This window comes from Anolis sagrei, chromosome 4 (genome assembly GCF_037176765.1).
Source record: "Anolis sagrei isolate rAnoSag1 chromosome 4, rAnoSag1.mat, whole genome shotgun sequence".
Classification (NCBI taxonomy): Eukaryota; Metazoa; Chordata; class Lepidosauria; order Squamata; family Dactyloidae; genus Anolis; species Anolis sagrei.
Genome location: NC_090024.1, coordinates 247,191,867 through 247,215,270, shown reverse-complemented (window position 1 = coordinate 247,215,270; position 23,404 = coordinate 247,191,867). Strand labels below are relative to the sequence as shown.

The 23,404-nt window shown below is 46.5% G+C and overlaps 1 protein-coding gene across 2 annotated transcripts in view; it reads right to left on the bottom strand.

Moving 5' to 3' along the window:
* Window positions 1-1,183: 1,183 nt before the first annotated feature.
* LOC132772628 (protein-glutamine gamma-glutamyltransferase E-like) overlaps window positions 1,184-23,404 on the bottom strand; it is a 56,621-nt gene continuing 34,400 nt past the window's right edge. For both annotated transcript variants that reach the window (XM_067468318.1, XM_067468317.1), the window contains exons 4-13: window positions 18,326-18,444; window positions 17,657-17,785; window positions 17,375-17,555; window positions 15,050-15,185; window positions 11,794-11,897; window positions 10,430-10,672; window positions 8,427-8,813; window positions 5,119-5,276; window positions 4,858-4,982; window positions 1,184-1,382 (exon numbers count right to left, since the gene is read on the bottom strand). In XM_067468318.1, coding sequence (XP_067324419.1) covers window positions 1,232-1,382; window positions 4,858-4,982; window positions 5,119-5,276; window positions 8,427-8,813; window positions 10,430-10,672; window positions 11,794-11,897; window positions 15,050-15,185; window positions 17,375-17,555; window positions 17,657-17,785; window positions 18,326-18,444 — 1,733 coding nt within the window. In that variant the 3' untranslated portion in view covers window positions 1,184-1,231. The remainder of the gene's footprint in view (window positions 1,383-4,857; window positions 4,983-5,118; window positions 5,277-8,426; window positions 8,814-10,429; window positions 10,673-11,793; window positions 11,898-15,049; window positions 15,186-17,374; window positions 17,556-17,656; window positions 17,786-18,325; window positions 18,445-23,404) is intronic.

Below are 23,404 nucleotides of genomic sequence, written 5' to 3'. Positions count from 1 at the left end.
GTTCACCATCACGGATCTAGACACTAGACTCCTATTGATGCAGGACAAAATCCCAATTGTAATTGCATGGATGATATTTTGTTATTTTTCCTTTTCCTTTGTCTTAGAAGATAGCTCAGTGAAGCTAGTGAGCTCCAAGAACCTTTTCATAGAATCATAGAATCAAAGAGTTGGAAGAGACCTCCTGGGCCATCCAGTCCAACCCCCTTCTGCCAAGAAGCAGGAATATTGCATTCAAATCACCCCTGACAAATGGCCATCCAGCCTCTGCTTAAAAGCTTCCAAAGAAGGAGCCTCCACCACACTCCGGGGCAGAGAGTTCCACTGCTGAACGGCTCTCACAGTCAGGAAGTTCTTCCTCATGTTCAGGTGGAATCTCCTCCCTTGTAGTTTGAAGCCATGGCTCCATTGCGTCCTAGTCTCCAAGGAAGCAGGAAACAAGCTTGCTCCCTCCTCCTCCCTGTGGCTTCCTCTCACATATTTATACATGGCCCTCATCATATCTCCTCTCAGCCTTCTCTTCTTCAGGCTAAACATGCCCAGTTCCCTAAGCCGCTCCTCATAGGGCTTGTTCTCCAGACCCTTGATCTGCTCCCTCCTTCCTGTGGCTTCCTCTCACATATTTATACATGGCTATCATATCTCCTCTCAGCCTTCCCTTCTTCAGGCTAAACATGCCCAGTTCCCTAAGCCGCTCCTCATAGGGCTTGTTCTCCAGACCCTTGATCTGCTCCCTCCTTCCTGTGGCTTCCTCTCACATATTTATACATGGCCCTCATATCTCCTCTCAGCCTTCTCTTCTTCAGGCTAAACATGCCCAGTTCCCTAAGCCGCTCCTCATAGAGCTTGTTCTCCAGACCCTTGATCATTTTAGTCGCCCTCCTCTGGACACATTCTATCCAGAATGGATTTCTTTTGTCTTTAATAAACGTATTATTTTTTAGAACCTATGAAGTTGTGGCTCTGCAATCCTGTTAACAATCTGCTGAATGGAAACTAATCCATTCAGCAGATTGTTAACAGGATTGCAGAGCCACAATCCTCTGAATGGTAAGCTTCTGCAGATTATGAATTGTGCTTCTGGCACTCTGCTATATTTTTGTGGAATCACCCGCAAGTGAGGGTTATTTTTTAGTCTAACAGCTCTTGATTCCTAACCGATAGCAATAAGCGAGGCCACCACTTTTCTGCTGGGGAAAATAGTTTTAATGATGGCGGAGGAGGCGGTGGCTCAGACCTCGGCCACGTCCATGAGGGTGAAGGCTTTGACATGCTGGAAGCGGTCGCAGGAGAAGTCCACGTGGAGTTGCATGGCCCCCGAGGTGCGCGGCGTGAACTCGAAGAAGATGCTCGACTGCTCCCCCGGAGCCAAGGCCGCCACGCTGTAGGACGGAAGGGAGAGAAGAGGGGAGGAGGGGGGTTAGAGCAAGGAGAGGGCACAGAGTAACAACAACAACAGCAACAACAACAACAACAACAACACTTTATTTATATTTCGCCCTTCTCACCCCAAAGGGGACTCAGGGCAGATCACAACACATATACACAGCAAACAGTCAGTGCCGCTTTGTATAGACAATACACAGATAGACAGAACAGAACAGAAGGAGGTGGTTTGTTTCAGCTGTTTTTGGTGCCATGGAAGGTTGGCCTTGAGTCCAGAGGGTGCTGTTGCTTTATCCTGATTGACAAAGAGCCGTCAGGACTTCCTCCTTCCCTTTGGTCACCCAGCATTTTCTGATCTTCTTTCTTTATGGCATCGTAAAACACCTCCCCTGCTTTTCAGCAGTACCTAATTTCTCTAATCACAGCCAAAGCTGTTTTCGAATTGCTTAGGTAAACAATGAGCTAGGCTAACAGTTGGCAGCTCATGCCAACTCTTGGCTTTGAACTTGCAACTTTTTGGTTGATAGATCTTATAATTGCTGATGATTTACTAGCCGTGCTAAACCTCCATCTGATTCCATCTGAACATTAGGAAGAACTTCCTGACTGTGAGAGCCGTTCAGCAGTGGAACTCTCTGCCCCGGAGTGTGGTGGAGGCTCCTTCTTTGGAAGCTTTTAAGCAGAGGCTGGATGGCCATTTGTCAGGGGTGATTTGAATGCAATATTCCTGCTTCTTGGCAGGGGGTTGGACTGGATGGCCCTTGAGGTCTCTTCCAACTCTTTGATTCTATGATTCTATGATTCTATGATTCCGAATAATAGAATTATAGGTTCATAGTGTTGTAAGAGAACCCATGGGCCATCTAGTCTAACCCCCCTCTTCCAGGCAGGAAAGCACCATCAAAGCCCTTTCAATAGATGGCTACCCAGCCTCAGTTTCAAAGGCACCAAAGAAGGAGCTTCCACCACACTCTGAGGCAGATGGTTCCACTGCTGAACAGCTCTCACAGACAGGAAGTTCTTCCTAATGTCCAGGTCGAATCTCCTTTCCTGTAATTAAACCCATTGCTCCGAGTCCTAGTCTCCAGGGCAGCAGAAAGGAAGCCTGTTCACTTTTCCTTAGGACATCCTTTCACATGCGTATACATAGCTCCTCTCATGTCTCCTCTCAACTTTCTCTTCTGCAGGCTAAACAGTCACAACTCTTTAAGATGCTCCTCAGAGGGATTCATGGTCCCCAGACCTTTGATTTAGTTGCCCTTCTATGGACCCCTTCCAGCTTAGAGTCACTATCTCTTTTACATTGTGGTGCCCGGAACTGGACACAGTGTGATTCCAGGTGAGGTCTGACCAAAGCAGAACAGAGAGGCCCCATAATGGATGCAGTCTTACATACTCCTTGGTTGCATGGCCTTGCCCGCTCCCCATTCCCTTTCCGACCCTCTGCCATTAGTTAGCTACATGAGCAAGGGCAACTTGCAGAAGAGCTCCAGCCTTCCTGGTCGAATTCAGGACTGCCTTTTGACCTGGCTTTAAGGAGATGGACCTGGGTGCCATTTTTCTCCAGCTGTGAACAGAAATCTTCCCATGCTTGATATTAATACCTGGTTTTGACCTGCCCAGTGGCACCCCCTCCAGTAGCTCACCAGCCCAGGGGTCTCTCTCTGTCTCCCTCCTCCGCCTTAGGAAGCCCCTCTCCCATATGTTAGAGAAAAGCAATCTGCCATGCTCTCTGTGTGTGTTTCTGACTCCCATCTTATTATTTGCTTAACATTTGCTTAGGGCCTAGGTGACAGTTAGCAAGCCTCAGGTAACCTTCTAGAGCAGGCATGGGCAAACTTTGGTCCTACAGGTGTTTTGGACTTCTGCTCCCACAATTCCTAACAGCCAGTGGGGTTCTGCTCCTTGTTACCTTGCTCTCCTGTCCCAGAGAAGCTACAAAGAGTTGCTGTGTCTGTTCATGTAACTAAAATGTGCAACCCATTCTTCCCCTGTAACTTTGGTATACAAACTAGCATCAGCTATGCTTACCTTGAAGCCCAGCCTACACAATTATTCATGTACACAAAGGTTCCAACATCTGGCTGACTGTTTTAAACCGCAAATTGCTTTCTTCAGTTTATAAACTTTGTTTTCTCCAAAGTGAAATGTAAATAAAGATAAGAGCCGCTCAGCTGGAGCAGAAAACTATTGAAGTGAGTTAATTGGATAAGACTCAGCACCTTGATTAACCTGATTAAAAAACACATCTGAAGAACCCCTATTTTTATGCATTGGCATATTCGCTTTGAGTCCCCCCGCAGGGGTGAGAAAGGCGGTATATAAATACTGTAAATAAATAAACAAACAAATAAATAAATATTCTCTGTTCCCTAACAGAACATAGACAATAAGTTATTCGGTCTAATAACTGAAGCTAACTGCCTTGTATAATTACATTTGGTTGCATACCACTTGAGAAGATTATACTCAAATGGAGTTTTTGGCTCTTCTCTAAAAGGTTATAAATATAATTTTCTAAAAGGTTATGATCTCTTAAAGGCCATGCTTTTCTAAAAGGTTTTTTCTTCTCTGACCTAATAGTTAGAGAGACACTAACCCTATAGGCCAGACTTTAGCACAGCTGGTTAATCATCAGCTGCAATAGATCTTTCCCAGCCGAAAGCTTGGCAGTTCAAGCCTGGGTTGGGGTGAACACCCGACCTTGGGCCTAGCTTACTGTCCACCTAAGCAGTTCTAAAACAGCTATGAGCTGTGAGTAGAGAAATTATGTAAAGGTAAAGGTTTCCCCCTGACATTAAGTTCAGTCGTGTCTGACTCTTGGGGTTGGTGCTCATCTCCATTTCTAAACCAAAGAGTTGGCGTTGTCCGTAGACACCTCCAAGGTCGTGTGGCCGGCATGACTGCATGTAGCACCATTACCTTCTCCTCGGAGCAGCATCTATTGATCTACTCACATTTGCATGTTTTTGAAGTGCTAGCTTGGCAGAAGCTGGGGCTAACAGTGGGTCCTCACCCCACTCTCTGGATTCGAACTGGTGACCTTTTGGTCAGCAAGTTCAGCAACTCAGCAGTTTAACCCACTACACCACTGGGGACTCCAGAGAAATTAGGCACCATTTAAGCGAGGAGGTATTTTACGGCACCATAAAAAAAGCAAGTGATCAAAGAACAGGAGGAAAGTTCACAGTCAAAAGGGCTCATCATCATAGAGGATGTAGCAACAGCACCCCCTGTGGCCAAAATCAAGCACAACCTCCAGGACGCCAAAGTTGGAAAAATGCCAACACACATCTCTATCTTTCTATCCTGTATGTCTAACAGCATTGAATGTTTGCCATGCATGTGTTCTGTGATTCACCCTGAGTCTCCTTCGGGGTGAGAAGGGCAGAATATAAATGCTGTAAATAAATAAATACTGTAAATAAATAACATTTTGTCATAAACACCCGAACACCATATGCCACTCACTTGATCTTGACGGCGTGCCCCATGAGCGTGACTAACAGCACACACTGGTCCACGGGCACTGGAAGCGGGTTGCCATAGCCAATCTCCACAGTGGTTGGTGTTGAGGACACAACACGGGAGGGCACCTGGGAGGGAGAATGAAGGGGGCTTCAGCAATTCAAAGGGACCCCTGGACACCCCCTCTTGGACACAGGGAGTGGGCAGAACACCCCACACCCACCACCACCACCCACACACACAAACCTCCCACCCCCTGCAAACCTTAATGCGGATGTCAGGCCCCTCCAGTGTGATGGCCTTCTCCACCAGCAGCTTGACCCCACCAGGGACATCACACAGTGCCGTCACCAGCAGCTTCCGGTCATCTGTCAGCGCGGCCCCGTAATGCCCGTAAGTGATGCGCAAAGGGAGCTGCCTCTCTGGGGAAAAGGAAAGGGGCGTGAGGCCAGAGGAAGCAAAGGACCCTCATCCTCCCCACCTAGAATCATAGAAAGGTCCCCTGAGGCCATCCAGTCATAGAATCATAGAATCATAGAATCAAAGAGTTGGAAGAGACCTCTTGGGCCATCCAGTCCAACCCCATTCTGCCAAGAAGCAGGAATATTGCATTCAAATCACCCCTGACAGATGGCCATCCAGCCTCTGCTTAAAAGCTTCCAAAGAAGGAGCCTCCACCACACTCCGGGGCAGAGAGTTCCACTGCTGAACGGCTCTCACAGTCAGGAAGTTCTTCCTCATGTTCAGATGGAATCTCCTCTCTTGTAGTTTGAAGCCATTGTTCTATTGCTTCCTAGTCTCCAAGGAAGCAGAAAACAAGCTTGCTCCCTCCTCCTCCCTGTGGCTTCCTCTCACATATTTATACATGGCTATCATGTCTCCTCTCAGCCTTCTCTTCTTCAGGCTAAACATGCGCAGCTCTTTAAGCCGCTCCTCATAGGGCTTGTTCTCCAGAGCCTGGATCATTTGAGTCGCCCTCCTCTGGACACATTCCAGCTTGTCAATATCTCTCTTGAATTGTGGTGCCCACAATTGGACACAGTATTCCAGGTGTGGTCTAACCAAAGCAGAACAGAGGGGTAGCATGACTTCCCTGGATCTAGACACTAGACTCCTATTGATGCAGGCCAACATCACATTGGCTTTTTTTGCCGCCACATCACATTCCTGGCTCATGTTTAACTTGTTGTCCACAAGGACTCCAAGATCTTTTTCACACGTACTGCTCTCGAGCCAGGCGTCACACATTCTGTATCTTTGTGTTTCGTTTTTCCTGCCAAAGTGGAGTATCTTGCATTTGTCACTGTTGAACTTCATTTTGTTAGCTTTGGCCCTTCATCTCTCTAATCAGTCTAATCCCCTTTATTCTGCCAGGCAGGAAGAGCACCATCAAAGCCCTCTGAACAGATGGCCATCCAGTCCTTGTTTAAAAGCCTCCATAGAAGGAGCTTCCACTAGACTCCAAGGCGGAGAGTTCCCCTATTGACTAGCTGTTATTTTATAGTCAGGAAGTTCTTCCTCATGTTCAAACTTTCAGTCGAGTTTTGATTTATTACCACCATATGTCAATTCTGTAGCTGTGTTTTGGTATAAGTTTTCATATACTTGTGTGTTTATCTATGTCATTAATTTATTGTATTTTTATGTTCGTTAGATTTTTAATTTTTTGTAGCCTGCCTCAGGCCATCAGGAGAGGCAGGTAATACATAAAATGTATTGTTGTTGTTGTTGTTGTGGCAGGTAATAAATAAAGTGTATTATTATTATTACTGGGGTGGGTAATAATTGAGATGGATAATAAATAAAATGTATTATTATTATAATTATTAAGATAGATAGATAATAAATAAAATGTATTATTATTGAGGCAGGTAATAAATAAATGTATTATTATTATTATGGAGGGTAATAAATAAAATGTATTATTATTATTAAGACAGATAATAAATAAAATGTGTTATTTTTATTGAGGCAGGTAATAAATAAAAATTATTATTATTATTATTAAGATAATAATATTATTAAGATAGATAATAAATAAAATGTATTATTATTATTGCGGCAGGTAATAAATAAAAATTATTATTATTATTTTGGTGGGTAATAAATAAAATGTATTATTATTATTATTGAGGTGGGTAATAAATAAATTTTATTATTAATATTATTATTGAGGTTGGTAATAAATAAAACATAGAATTATTATTGATGCAGGTAATAAATGAAATGTATTATTATTGTTATTGAGGTGGGTAATTAAATAATGTATTTTTATTATGATTGAAGTGGGTAATCAATAAAATGTATGTTAATGATGATGATGATTTTTTTTTTCATGTCAGGAGCTACTTGAGAAACTGCAAATATGCTGGGGACCCCTGGATGTTTGATCATCCTGTGGGAGGCTTCTATCATGTCCCTGCATGAGATGCTGGAGCTGACAGGTGGGAGCTCACCCCATATCGTGGATTTAAAGTGCTGAACTTCAAATCAGCAGTTCAGCTGGCACAAGGATTTAATCCAGAGATTCTTAACCTGTGGGCCACGGACCACCAGTGGCCCCTGGTCAAAGTGGTCCCAGGTCAAGTAGTCCCTGGTCAAAGCAGTTGCTAGTCAAGTGGTCCCTGGTCAAGTGGCCCCTGGTCAAAGTGATCCCTGGTCAAAATGGTCCCTGGTCAAGGTGTCCCCTAGTCAAGTGTTCCCTAGTCAAAATGGTCTTTGGTCAAAGTGTTCCCTGGTCAAGTGGTCCCTGGTCAAGTAGTCCCTGGTCAAAGCAGTTGCTAGTCAAGTGGTCCCTGGTCAAGTGGTCCCTGGTCAAAGTGGTCCCTGGTCAAAGTGGTCCCTGGTCAAGTAGTCCCTGGTCAAAGCAGTTGCTAGTCAAGTGGTCCCTGGTCAAGTGGTCCCTGGTCAAAGTGGTCCCTGGTCAAGTAGTCCCTGGTCAAAGCAGTTGCTAGTCAAGTGGCCCCTGGTCAAGTGGCCCCTGGTCAAAGTGGTCCCTGGTCAAGTAGTCCCTGGTCAAAGCAGTTGCTAGTCAAGTGGTCCCTGGTCAAAGTGGTCCCTGGTCAAAGTGGTCCCTGGTCAAGTAGTCCCTGGTCAAAGCAGTTGCTAGTCAAGTGGTCCCTGGTCAAGTGGTCCCTGGTCAAAGTGGTCCCTGGTCAAGTAGTCCCTGGTCAAAGCAGCTGCTAGTCAAGTGGCCCCTGGTCAAGTGGCCCCTGGTCAAAGTGGTCCCTGGTCAAGTAGTCCCTGGTCAAAGCAGTTGCTAGTCAAGTGGTCCCTGGTCAAGTGGTCCCTGGGCAAAGTGGTCCCTGGTCAAGTGGTCCCTGGTCAAAGTGGTCCCTGGTCAAAGTGGTTCCTGGTCAAAGTGGTCCCTGGTCAAGTGGTCCCTGGTCAAAGTGGTTCCTGATCAAAGTGGTCCCAGGTCAAGTAGTCCCTGGTCAAAAAAAAGGTTGGGCACCACTGGTTTAACCCATTGTGCCACCACAGCTCCAATGATGATAATGATGGTGATGATGATGATGATGGTACTGATGATGATAATGCATGCTCCGGTGCCTGCTTCTCTCCATACATACCTTCCTTTCCCTGGAGACGGAAGGCGGTGGACTCCTTGAGGACCTCCCGGATGGTCCTGCGTGTGTAGAGAGCGGTGGCCACAGAGAGGTGAACGGTGACATCGGTGGGCTCCTCCCGCAGGTTGGACAGGCTCAGCACCAGCGCCACATCGCCCCCCAGCACAGGGGGCCGCGCCAGGCGGAAGCGCCCGAAGAGCCCGGGCTGTGAGATCAGGTCCGAAGCCGGGGAGGCCGGAGAGGGGACCGACGCGGGGGGGACCCCCTCCTCCTCTGATGCCCTGGCCCTTGAACTCGCTTCCTCCTCCACCACTTCCTCTGTGGGGGCCGCGTGGGACCCCGAGAGCTCAGCCAAGGCCCGACGATACGCGACACGCTCTTCGGGGGAATCTGGGGGAGATCCAAAGGGAGAGAGATCAATATATATAGTGGGGGAGACCACATAACCTAATCAGCTCTCTAATCTGTTGAGGACTGTACAGGAGTTAATTATAAATTGTATGATTTTAACTGTATTTGTGTTTAGATTGGCTGCAGTAATGCTGGAGCGGCCTAAGTCAGAGGAGTCCTCCATGTGCGGCCTAAGTCAGAGGAGTCCTCCATGAGACCGATGCAGGAGAGAGGGAAGTGGAAGGAGCTTAAAGGGGAGCGTTTGAATAAACGACAGTTAAAAATCAGTTAGGGTTTAGGTTTAGAGGAGTGAGCAGTCAGGAGTTAGGTTCAGAGGAGTGAGGAGTTAGGAGTTGGGAGAGAAGGAAAGGAAAGGTGGCGGAGTGACTTGTGAAGCAAAACTTTGAGGCTTTGAAAAACTGGGTTTGGCTATTGGAAGTTTCTCAGGCTAGTGCAGCTGAATGGTGAAACATAGCTGGAATTCTTTTAGTCTAAGGAGAGGCTAAAGAATAGTTTACTTAGTATTTGATCTAGGGAGGATCAACTAAGGGAAACATCCCTGTATGGAAACTTTGTCTGAAACAAGTGCTCTACGTCAGAAAGATACTGTGTTACTTGAAAGAATGAACTGTTAAAGTTACAAGTATTATTCCAAGTGCAACAAGGAAAAGCTACGTCTTGCAACCACACGCTGTGTACTTAATAAAATTGTTAACTTTTATTTGAAGATTGCCTCAGCTCCGTCTATTCTGTGTCCAAAGTGCCATTTCTCACAATATTACAACTTACCTCACGTGGTGGCAGAAACGCAGGGAAAAGTAACCAAATAAATCTACATTCTTCTTTCCAGTCACGCTACAGTATATACAGTGTAATTACTACTAAGTTATTACTTTCTTAATAAAGGAGGAGGTGCAATTGAACAGCCTCCCTTCCAACTTGATGGTAAATTTGGTTCCTAATCGGCAACCTCCATTGCAAATTGGCTAACTTAAAATTGGGAACTGGGGTAAAATCTCCTGAATACTGGTTCCTTTTAAATTGGTGGCAACAATAAATCATCCCTCAGCTCCCCTGCTTCTTTTCAAGGACCTTTTGGATTCTGGTCTTGTCCTCCTGAGTTGGTGGCCTCTGCAGACTTGATCAGCCTGCCCTCTGAACCTATTGAACCCTGACGTGTCCTTTGGGGTTGCGCAACACAACAGTGATTAGCATGTGGAAGGGTGGGTGCTCCTGTTTTTGCAATTCTACATACATAATGTGGATTGCGGGCGGCATTTAATTTCGTTGTACGATGCACAATGGCAGTAAAGTTATTCTATTCTATTCTAATTGGGCTGAGACAACAGGAAGTGAGATAAATCTTCGCCTTGGAAGGAAGGGAAATCCTTATATATATATAAACTTCTGCCTTCCAGGTGTTTTGGACTCCAACTCCCACCATTCCTAACAGCCTCAGGCCCCTTCCTTTTCCCCCTCAGCCGCTTAAGCGGCTGAGGGGGAAAAGGAAAGGGCCTGAGGCTGTTAGGAATGGTGGGAGTTGGAGTCCAAAACATCTGGAGGGAAGGCCGAACCTATGACCCATCAACCCAATCCAACCCATCTCCTCCACTAACTTTCGGGGAACTTGTAGTCGCCGGTGACATCGACGCGGGCGTTGCTTCCCACAGCCTTGGTGCTCATGTTGACGCCAATAGACGTGGTGTCGGAATGACCACGCTTCCGGGTCCCATCCGAGTAGACTACCCAGCAGTTGATGTCCGCGTTGGCCTCGCTGAAGACAAAGGCCGTGTCGTAGGAGAGGCGCACCTGTCCCTGCTTCACCGCTGTCACTGACGCCGGGCCACACTGGTACAGCCCTGGAAGCAGGAAGAAGGGGAAGGAGGAGAAGAAAGGGGAGAAGGCAAAGAAGAAGGATGAAGAGTTGGAGGAGGAGGAAGGAGAAGGGGAAATTCAGGAAGAAGAAGGGAAAGAAAAAGGGGAGAAGGTAAAGAAGAAGGAGGAGGAGGGGATGGGGAAGGAGGAGGGGAAGAAGAAGGGGAAGAAGAAAAAGAAGAAGGAGAAAGAGAAGAAGGAGTTTAAGGAGGAGGAGGAGGAGGAGGAAGAGAAGAAGAAGAAGAAGGGGAAGGATGGGGAAGAAGAAGAAGGTGAAGGAGAAGGGGAAGAAGAAGAAGAAGAGAAGGTAAAAAAGGGAATGGGAAAGAGAAGAAGGAGAAAGAGAAGAAAGCGTTCAAGGAGGAGGAGGAGGAGGAGAAGGAGGAGGAAGAGGGGGAGGAAGGGAAGGAGAAGGGGAAGAAGGGGAAGAAAAAGAAGAGGAGAAGGTAAAAAAAAAGAAGAATGGGAAGGGGGAAAGGAGAAAGAAGAAGGGGATGAAGAAGAAAGAGGATAAGGGGAACAAGGGGAACAAGAAAAAGAAGTGGGAGTAGAAGAACAGTAAAGAGAAGAAGGAGATCAAGAAGGGAAAGAAGAACGAGGAGGAGGGGAGAGAAGAAGGGGAAGAAGAAGAGGGAGGACATGTGGAAGAACAAGAAGGGGAATGAGAGAAGAATGAGAAGACGGAGAAAGAGAAAGAAAGAGAAGAATGTGGGGAGGGAGAAGGAGAAGAAGGGAAAGAAGAAAGGGAGAAGGTAAAAAAGAAGAAGGGGAAGAAAGGAAATAAAAAAAGGAGAAGGGAAAGAAAAGGAGAAGAATAAAGTGAAGAAGGGGAAGAAGAAAAAGAAGAAGGTGAAGAAGGAGGAGAAGGAGAAGGTGAAGAAGAAGAAGGAGAAGGAGAAGAAGAAGAAGAAGAAGAGAAGGGGATGAAGGAAGAGGAGAAGGGGAAGAAGAAAAAGAAGATGTGGGAGGAGGAGAAGAATAAAGAGAAGAAGGAGACCAAGTAGGGAAAGAAGGAGAAGAAGAAGAAGGGCAAGAAGAAGGGGATGAAAAAGGTGCTGTCAGGGACCCACTTGAGCCCCCCTCCCACCCAGAGAGAGAGGCCCACCTTGGCTCCGCTCCTGTGGCGTGGCGTCGATGACCTGCCACCCGCTGTAGGACCCCCCCAGGTCTCCACGCACGAACCAACACTCGTTCCACACGTGGTAGTCCCTGCATGGAAGAGTCAAGAAGAAAGAGAGATAGAAAGGTCAGTTCAAGGGAGGGGGCTTCCTCCACAGAACGAGAGGGCTTCCAGCCCAGCAAAGCTCCGTGGAGAAGGAGGAGTGGTTCTATCATAGGAACATGGGGAAAGTTTATTAAACTTTGTCTTTGTGGGAGGGACACCCTGCTCTTGCACATTTTCCAATGTATATCTTGTCACCTGGGAAAGGCCAGTAATGAGGGGGCTGAATGCACCTCTTTGAGAAAGGAGTTCCAGAGCCGCAGGGCCACCACCGAGAAGGCCCTCTCTCTTGTTCCCACCAATCATACTTATAATAGAATACCAAGTCTGCAAATTTTGCATTTTGTTTGTTTGCCTGTTGTTTTTAATGCTTACAACTGTTTTGGTTCGCTCCTGACATGATAAATAAATAAATAAATCACCGAGTCTCAACCCATTCAACATAGTTTCTGCCCCAAAAATGAAGTACCGCACAATTAAACAAGAAATAACACTTTCAAACCAGGAACAGAACATTTTTTCAAATTGTGTTTCACACTGTAATGAGGGAAGTGGAACTGGACTTCTTTCACACACTATGGGCAGACATAGGCAAACTTGGGCCCTCCCTCCAGGTGTTTTGGACTTCGACTCCCACAATTGCTAACTGCCCACCGGCTGTAGGAATTGTGGGAGTTGAAGTCCAATATACTTGGAGGGTCAACGTTTGCATATGCCTGCACTAGGGCTAGAAGCGTAGGCCAAGAGTAGACATCCCATCTGAAACCTCTGCTTCTTCCTCCTCCTCCTCCTCTTTAGGATTCTGGGGTTTGCAGTTTAGTGGAAGGAGTTTCCAAATGCTCAGTCCAAGAGATCCTGTATCTTGGGCCCAGTTGTGGTGCAGCTGCTTGGGAATCAGCTGCATTAAAATCACGACTGACCGAAAGGTCATAAGTTCGAAGCCAGACAGGTCGGAGTAAGCTCCCGACCATTTGTCTAGCTTGCTGTCGACCTTTGCAGCCTGAAAGACAGTTGCATCTGTCACATAGGAAATTTAGAGAAAGTCACAGGGATGAGGGAGCAAGCTTGTCTTCTGCTTCCTTGGAGACTAGGACACGGAACAATGGCTTCAAACTACAAGAGAGGAGATTCCACCTGAACATTAGGAAGAACTTCCTGACTGTGAGAGCTGTTCAGCAGTGGAACTCTCTGCCCCGGAGTGTAGTGAAGGCTCCTTCTTTGGAGGCTTTGGATGGCCATCTGTCAGGGTGCTTTGAATGCAATATTCCTGCTTCTTGGCAGAATGGGGTTGGACTGGATGGCCCAGGAGGTCTCTTCCAACTCTATGATTCTAGGATTCTATTATTCTAGGTACCGCTTATGCGGGGAAGCTAATTTAAGTAATTTACAATGCCATAAAACTCTCCAGCAGCATGCAAAAGAATGAGGAAGTACTCCATCGGTGTCACAAGTGAACAGCTCCCCTTGTGGCTGGAATTCAAAGCATACCCTCATGAAGCTGGAATGTTAAATAGCCTCTGTGTGTCTGTCTATATCTGTTGTGTGTCTAAATGGCATTGAATGTTTGCCATGTATATGTGCGTTGTGATCCACCCTGAGCCCCCTGCGGGGTAAGAAGAGAGGAATATAAATACTGTCAATAAATAAATAAATAAATATCTCACTAAACTACAAGTCCCAGAATTCTGCAGTAGAATAGAATAAAATAGAATAGAATTGCTTTATTGTCATTGTAAGTCTTACAACATCCTCAATCACATTATGTGTGTACAAATTACAAAACAAAACACCCATCCTTCCGCATTCTCATCGTTATTGCACAACCCCGTAATGCCACATTAGTGTGAAACCTTAGAGTTCAATATAGCTCTGAAAAGCTTTCTCTCAGCCTATTTGTCCTTGTTTTTATCATCCTATATCAGTGGTTCTCAACCTGGGGTCCCCAGGTGTTTTGGGCCTATAACTCCCAGAAATCCCAGCCAGTTTACCAGCTGTTAGGATTTCTGGGAGTTGAATCCTAGAATCCAAGAGTTGGAAGAGACCTCCTGGGCCATCATCCAGTCCAACCCCATTCTGCCAAGAAGCAGGAATATTGCATTCAAATCACCCCTGACAGATGGCCATCCAGCCTCTGTTTCAAAGCTTCCAAAGAAGGAGCCTCCACCACACTCCCTCCGGGGCAGAGAGTTCCACTGCTGAACAGCTCTCACAGTCAGGAAGTTCTTCCTAATGTTCAGATGGAATCTCCTCTCTTGTAGTTTGAAGCCATTGTTCCATTGTGTCCTAGTCTCTCTCCAAGGAAGCAGAAAACAAGCTTGCTCCCTCCTCCCTGTGGCTTCCTCTCACATATTTATACATGGCCCTCATCATATCTCCTCTCAGCCTTCTCTTCTTCAGGCTAAACATGCCCAGCTCTTTAAGCCGCTCCTCATAGGGCTTGTTCTCCAGACCCTTGATCTGCTCCCTCCTCCCTGTGGCTTCCTCTCACATATTTATACATGGCCCTCATCATATCTCCTCTCAGCCTTCTCTTCTTCAGGCTAAACATGCCCAGCTCTTTAAGCCGCTCCTCATAGGGCTTGTTCTCCAGACCCTTGATCTGCTCCCTCCTCCCTGTGGCTTCCTCTCACATATTTATCCGTGGCCCTCATCATATCTCCTCTCAGCCTTCTCTTCTTCAGGCTAAACATGCCCAGCTCTTTAAGCCGCTCCTCATAGGGCTTGTTCTCCAGACCCTTGATCTGCTCCCTCCTCCCTGTGGCTTCCTCTCACATATTTATACATGGCCCTCATCATATCTCCTCTCAGCCTTCTCTTCTTCAGGCTAAACATGCCCAGCTCCTTAAGCCGCTCCTCATAGGGCTTGTTCTCCAGACCCTTGATCTGCTCCCTCCTCCCTGTGGCTTCCTCTCACATATTTATACATGGCCCTCATCATATCTCCTCTCAGCCTTCTCTTCTTCAAGGCTAAACATGCCCAGCTCCTTAAGCCGCTCCTCATAGGGCTTGTTCTCCAGACCCTTGATCATTTTAGTCATTTTAGTCAGGTGGGGTGCTTACTCTTGGCCTACTCCTTCAGCCCTAGGGTGAGAAGGCACTTTCAAGACTGTATAAACAGCTCTAACAAGGGGTCCTTTACCAGACGGAGTCCTGCCCGATCTTGAGGCTCTTCCCGGAGGGGTCATAGTACTTATCGATGGCCAGGTTGTGGTCCGCATCGTGGGCAGAGTTGAAGTTGGTTATGAGCCGCGTGGGGATGCCCAGGCAGCGCAGCGCTATGGGAAGGAGAGGGAGGCAAAGATAGAAGCTTATAAGATATCATATAGAGAATATAAGTATATATGTACCTGTCTTCTATACTTATTTAAGTAAGTATATAAGATAGGTGGGGGCGGCATGAAAGGATATACGGTGTGTGTATATACAGGGTTAGTCAAAATGAATAGGCCAATTCGGGTACAATTAATATTCTTATTGGCCTATTCATTTTGACTAACCCTGTATATCTATATCTATCTATATACATAAAAATGCTCTGTGCATAATGAGTACCTTAAAAACAAAAGAACCAATGAACGAAATCACACCAAATTTGGCAACCAAACGTCTCACAACACAAGGAGTGACCATCACTCAAAAAATTATGATTTTATCATTTGGGAGTTGTAGTTGCTGGGATTTATAGTTCACCTACAATCAAAGAGCATTCCGAACTCCATCAACGATGGAATTGAACCAAACTTGGCACACAGAACTCCCATGACCAACAGAAAATACTGGAAGGGTTCGGTGGGCATTGACCTTGAGTTTGGGAGTTGTAGTTCACCTACATCCAGAGAGCACTGTGGACTCAGACAATGATGCATCTGGACCAAACTCTACATGAATACTCAATATGCCCAAATGTGAACACTGGTGGAGTTTGGGGAAAATAGAATCTTGACATTTGGGAGTTGTGGTTGGTGGGATTTCTAGTTCACCTACAACCACAGAGCATTCTGAACCCCACCAATGATAGAATTGGGCCAAACCTCCCACACAGAACCCTCATGTGGGCCACAGCAACGTGTGGCCGGGGATGGCTAGTGTGTGTGTGTATGTATGTGTATGTGTGTGTGTATATATATATATATATATATATATATATATATATATATATATATATGGAGCCCCCGGTTGCGCAGTGGGTTAAAGCACTGAGCTGCTAAACTTGGTGACTGAAAGGTCAGCAATTTGAAACTGTGGAACGGGGCGAGCTTCTGCTGTTAGCCCCAGCTTCTGACAACCCATCAGTTCGAAAACATGCAAATGTGAGTAGAACAATAGGTACTGCTAAGGCAAGAAGGTAATGGCACTCTGTGCACTCATGCCAGTGGCCACATGAACTTGGAGGTGCCTAAGGACAATGCCGGCTCATCGGCCTAGAAATAGAGATGAGCACCAACCCAAGAGTCGGACATGACTGGACTTAATGCCAGGGGAAAACCTTTTCCCACACACACCCACACACCCTATATATGAGTATGTAAGAAGGGCGGGGGCATGAGGGCGGGGCCACTGGCACCTGCAGCCCCTCTCTCCCCCTTAGAATCATAGAATCCTAGAATCCTAGAGTGGGAAGAGACCTCCTGGGCCATCCAGTCCAACCCCAGTCTGCCAAGAAGGAGGAATATTGCATTCAAATCACCCCTGACAGATGGCCACCCAGCCTCTGCTTAAAAGCCTCCAAAGAAGGAGCCTCCATCACACTCTGGGGCAGAGAGTTCCACTGCTGAATGGCTCTCACAGTCAGGAAGTTCTTCCTCATGTTCAGGTGGAATCTCCTTTCTTGTAGTTTGAAGCCATTGTTCCATTGTGTCCTAGTCTCCATGGAAGCAGAAAACAAGCTTGCTCCCTCCTCCTCCCTGTGGCTTCCTCTCACATATTTATACATGGCTATCATATCCCCTCTCAGCCTTCTCTTCTTCAGGCTAAACATGCCGAACTCCTTAAGGCGCTCCTCATAGGGCTTGTTCTCCAGACCCCTGATCTGTTCCCTCCTCCCTGTGGCTTCCTCTCACATATGTATACATGGCTATCATATCTCCTCTCAGCCTTCTCTTCTTCAGGCTAAACATGCCCAGCTCCTTAAGCCGCTCCTCATAGGGCTTGTTCTCCAGACCTTTTATCATTTTAGTCGCCCTCCTCTGGACACATTCCAGCTTAGAGTCAATATCTCTCTTGAATTGTGGTGCCCAGAATTGGACACAATATTCCAGATGTGGTCTAACCAAAGCAGAATAGAGGGGTAGCATGACTTCCCTAGATCTAGACACTATGCTCCGATTGATGCAGGCCAAAATCCCATTGGCTTTTTTTGCCGCCACATCACATTCCTGGCTCATGTTTAACTTGTTGTCCACGAGGACTCCAAGATCTTTTTCACACGTACTGCCCCCCCCCCCTGAGGCCCCTCCCTTTTTACCTGTGGCGGCCACTCCGGCGAAGACCCAGCACTGTCCGTACTGGACGGGGCGGTACCTGTCCTTGGCCCACTTCCAGAGGATGGCCACGCTCCCATCCCAGCGCGAGGGGTTCTCGTGGTGTGCGAACTCCTCGCTCCACTTGCCCTCCAGCACCCCATTGTCATTGTCATTGCCATTCACCTGTGGTGGAGGCGGGGGGAGAAGGGGGCAGGGGGTGTCAGATGGAGGTGAGGGGGCGTGGCCCCTCCCCTCCCTGCCCCACCCTGGGGGAGGGGTCTCACCATGGAGCTGACCACGCGGGAGACATAGCGGGGGTCTCCGCGGCGCGCGGTGTCCCCAGCTGCGTCCTTCCGGTGGTAGAGGCTCAGGTCCAAGAGCAGCAGGCACAGGTCCAGGATACTCTTCTGGAACTGGAGTGGGGAGGAGGGCAGGGTTTATTGATTATGTATTGACAGTATTGATATTCCGCCCTTCTCGCCCTGCAGGGGACTCAGGGTGGATTACAACGTACACATATATGGCATATATTCAATGCCAAAGACACACAACACATATAGACAGACAGTCAGAGGCTATTTAACTTTTTCTGGCCGCCAGGGGAGCTGTTGCCTTCATCGTCCATCTGCAACACTGATGAAGTACTTCTGCATTCCCCGCATGCTTTGCTGGAGTCTTTTTTATGGCCTCGTAAATTACTTAAATTAGCCTCCCCACACATAGGTGGTACCTAATTTTCCTACTTGACAGATGCAACTGTCTTTCAGGTTGCAAAGGTTGACAACAAGCTACACAATTGGTCGGAAGCTCACTCTGACCCAGGCTGGCTTCGAACTCATGACCTTTTGGTCAGAAGTGATCTTAATGCAGATGACAATCAGAGAGCTGCGCTACAGTCCCGGTTGGGGTCTGCCCATCTCTGGGGGGCCCTCGCCTTGCCGCCACAGACCCACCTGCCCATAGTACCAGCCCCGGGCTTCGATGTACTTGGCGTTGCCCACGAAGATGATGCCGTTCTCGTTGAGGACATACTCCTGCCGTGAGGCTTCATCACTCAGGTAGACCGGGTCACCTGGGAAAAGAGAGGGGGGGCAGACACCCAGACAGCACTTCAGCATCAGGGGAAGGGTCATCATAGAATCCTAGGGCGCTAGGGCTGGAGGAGGACCCAAAGGCCAACCAGTCCAACCCCTGACAGGTGGCCCTCAGGCCCTTGCTTGATGGTGCATATAATAATAATAATAATAATAATAATAATAATAATAATAATTAAAAAATACTGGAATTATAAGATCCTTGAGTCAGTGGGGACCCCAAAGGCCAACTAGTCCAACCCGCAAAAGGTGGCCCTCAAGCCCCTGCTTAATGGTGGAGATAATAATAATAATAATAATAATAATAATAATAATAATAATAATAATAATAATGGAATCATAAGATCCTTGAGTCAGTGGGGACCCCAAAGGTCAACCAGTCCAACCCCCAACAGGTGGACCTCAGGCCCCTGCTTAATGGTGGGGGTGGTGGTGATGATGATGATGATGATAATAATAATAATAATAATAATAATACTGGAATCATAAGAGCCTCAAATCGGTGGGGACCCCAAAGGCCAACCAGTCCAACCCCCAATAGATCCAAGTAGGGTGGCCTCTTAAATTTGACAGGCCCCTGCTTCATGGTGGTGATAATAATAATAATAATAATAATAATAATAATAATAATAATAAAGTGGAATCATAAGATCCTCAAATTGGTGGGGACCCCAAAGGCCAACCAGTCCAATCCCCAACAGGTGGTCCTCAGGCCCCTGCTTCATGGTGGTAATAATAATAATAATAATAATAATAATAATAATAATAATGGAATCATAAGATCCTTGAGTCGGTGGGGACCCCAAAGGCCAACCAGTCCAACCCCCGATAGATGGCCCTCAGGCCCCTGCTTCATGGTGGTGGTGATAATAATAATAATAATAATAATAATAATAATAATAATAAATACTGGAAAAATAAGATCCTCGAGTTGGTGGGGACCCCAAAGGCCAACCTGTCCAACCCCCGATAGGTGGCCCTCAAGCCCCTGCTTCATGGTGGTGATAATAATAATAATAATAATAATAATAATAATAATAATAATGGAATCATAAGATCCTTGAGTCACTGGGGACCCCAAAGGCCAACCAGTCCAACCCCTGACATGTGGTCCTCAGGCCCCTGCATCATGGTGGTGGTGATAATAATAATAATAATAATAATAATAATAATAATAATAATAGAATAATACTGGAATCATAAGATACTCGAGTCAGTGGGGACCCCAAGGGCCACCCAGCCCAACCCCCGACAGGTGGCCCTCAGGTTCCTGCTTAATGGTGGTGATAATAATAATAATAATAATAATAATAATAATAATAATAGAATAATACTGGAATCATAAGATACTCGAGTCAGTGGGGACCCCAAAGGTCAACCAGTCCAACCCCCCCCTCAGGCCTCTGCTTAATGGTGGTGATGATAATAATAATAATAATAATAATAATAATAATAAATACTGGAATTATAAGATCCTTGAGTCGGTGGGGACCCCAAAGGCCAACCAGTCCAACCCCTGACAGGTGGCCCTAAGGCTCCTGCTTAATGGTGGGGATAATAATAGTAATTAATACTGGAATCATAGGATCCTCAAGTCGGAGGGGACCCCAAGGGCCATTCATATCAACCCCCAACAGATGGCCCTCTGGCTAGTGCTTGGTGATGAGAATGATGATGAGGATGATGATGATGATGATGATGATAGAATCAGAGGATTCTGAAGTCAGAAGGGAAACCAAGGGTCATCCAGTCCAATCCCCAACAAATGGCCCTCCAACCCCTGCTTGACTATGATGATAATAATATTAATGGTATGAATAATACTAGGTTCATAGGATGCTCGAGTTGGAAGGGATCCTAAGGGCCATCCAATCCACCTCCCTTCTGCCAGGCAAGGAAAACACAATCCAAGCACCCCCAACAGATAGCCCTCTAACCACTAGATTCATAGGATGCTCGTGATGATGATGATGATGATAGAATCATAGGATGATGATAGTAGTAGTAATAATAATAATAATAATAATAATAATAATAATAATAATAATAATAGAATCATAGGATGCCAGAACTGGAGGGGATCCCAAAGGCCACCCAGTCCGATCCCTGACAGATGGCCCTGCTTGATGGTGATTATGATAACAATAATAATAATAATAATAATAATAATAATAATAATATACTGAAATCATGGGATCCTTGAGTCGGAAGGGACCCCAAGGGCCATTCACTTCAAGCCCTGACAGATGGCCCTCTAGCCAGTGCTTGATGATGAGGATGATGATGATAGAATCATAGGATCCTACAGTCTGAAGGGATCCCAAGGGCCATCCAGTCCAATCCCCAACAACTGACCCTCCAACCCCTGCTTGACCATGAGGATAATAATATTAATGGTATGAATAATACTAGATTCATAGGATGCTCAAGTTGGAGGGGATCTCAAGGACCACCCAATCCACCTCCCTTCTGCCAGGCAAGGAAAACACAATCCAAGCACCCCTGACAGATGGCCCTCTAACTATTGCATGATGGTGAGGATGAGGATGATAAGGATGATAGAATCATAGGATTCTAGAGTCAGAGGGGATCTCAAAGGCCATCCAGTCCAACCTTCAACAGATGGCTCTCGGACCACTGCTTGATGGTGGTTGATAATAATAGTAATTAATACTGGAGTCGGTGGGGACCCCAAGGGTCACCCAGTCCAACCCCCGACAGATGGCCATCCAGCCAGTGCTTGATGATGAGGATGATTATGATACCGATAATAATACTGGAATCATAGGATGTTCGAGTCGCTAATAATAGTAATAATATTAATGATTATTATTAAAGACCTAGGCCTGCACTTGAAACCAATTGGCGCTGACAAAATTACTACCTGTCAACTTTAAGAGGCCACCCTACTTGGATCTGCACGCATTGTTCGCCGATACATCACACAGTCCTAGACACTTGGGAAGGGTCTGACGTGTGATCCAATACAACAGCCAACAAAGTGACCTTGTTTGCTGTCGACTCATCTTGCTGTACATCTAATAATAATAATAATAATAATAATAATAATAATAATAATAATAATAATAATAGAATCCTGGGATCCTAAAGTTGGAGGGACTATCCAGCAGTGGAACTCTCTGCTGGATAGTGTGGTGGAGGCTCCTTCTTTGGAAGCTGGATGGCCATCTGTCAGGTGTGATTTGAATGCAATATTCCTGCTTCTTGGCAGAATGGGGTTGGACTAGATGATGGCCCAGGAGGTCTCTTCCCACTCTAGGATTCTATGATTCTAGGATTCTATGAGGGGACCCCAAAGGTCATCCAGTCCCACCCCATTCTGCCAGGCAGGGAAAGCACAATCTAAGCATCCCGACAGATGGCCTTCCATCCCTGCTTCTAGAGTCGGAGGTCATCCCAAGGGCCATCCAGTCCAACCCCCATCAGGTGGTTGGACTGGATCACCCAGCCAGTCCTTGATGCTGCTGCTGTTAGTGCTGATAATAATAATAATAATAATAATAATAATAATTATTATTATTATTATTATTATTATTGAATCATGGGATCCTAGAGCTGGAGGGGACCCCAAGGGCCATCTAGTCCAACCCCTGACAGGTGGCCACCCAGCCAGTGCTTGATGCTGCTGCTGTTAGTACTGATGATGATGATGATAATAATAATAATAATAATAATAATAATAATAATAATAATAATAATAATAATAATAGAATCATGGGATCCTAGAGCTGGAGGGGACCACAAGGGCCATCTAGTCCAACCACCGACAGATGACCACCCAGCCAGTGCTTGATGCTGCTGCTGTTAGTGCTGATAATAATAATAATAATAACAACAACAACAACAATAGAATCATCTAGTCCAGGCAGGGAAAGCACAATCTAAGCACCCCCGACAGATGGCCTTCCATCCCTGCTTGATGGTGATGATGAGGATAACAATAATGGTAATAATGATAATAATAATAATAGAACCATGGGTCAGAGGGAATCCCAAGGGCCAGCTAATCCAATCCCCGACAGATGGCCACCCAGCTAGAGCTTGATGATGAGGATGATAACTACTAGAATCATGGGATTCAAGAATCGGAGGTTATCCCAAGGGCTATCCAGTCCAACCCCCCCCTCCCCCAACAGATGGCCACCCAGCTAGTGCTTGATGATGATGATGATGATTTATTTTATAATTTTATTTATGTATTATTTGGACTTCTATGCGGCCACTCCCCTGGGACTCGGAGCGGCTTACAAGAATGGCTAAAATCTAACACGATTTAAAAGCAATTTAAAACAATTTAAAAACAGCAATATCAGACATTAAAAGCCTGTCGAAACAGAGATGTCTTCCATGCCCTGCGGAAAGCTGGTAAGTCCCGCAAGGCACGGACTTCAGGTGGCAGAGTATTCCAGAGTGATGGTGCCACTGCTGTGAAGGCTCTGCGCCTGGTTGCTGTTAGACGCAAGGTCTTGACACTGGGGACTTCCAATAGATCTTGGTCCTCAGAACGGAGGGATCTCTGGGGTTGGGAGGGGGTGAGGCGGTCCCTCAGGTACATCGGCCCCAGACCATGCAAGGCCTTCAAGGTGAGTGCCATCCCTTTGAAAGAGATCCGGTGCTCAATGGGTAACCAATGCAGCTGCAGGAAGATCGGGGTGATGTGGCATCTCATCGGAATTCCCGCAAGAAGCCAAGCAGCTGCGTTTTGTACCAACTTGAGCTTCCAGATCACCGACAGAGGAAGGCCAATGTAGTGGGCGTTACAGTAGTCCAGTCTTGAGATGACCGTGGCCTGGATCCCCATAGCTAGGTCATCCCTGGACAGGGAGGGGTCCAGCCGTCTAGCCTGCCGCAGGGGAAAGAAAGAAGGCGGTTCTGCTCACGGCGGAGAGAGACCTGGGCCTCCATCGTCAGAAAGAG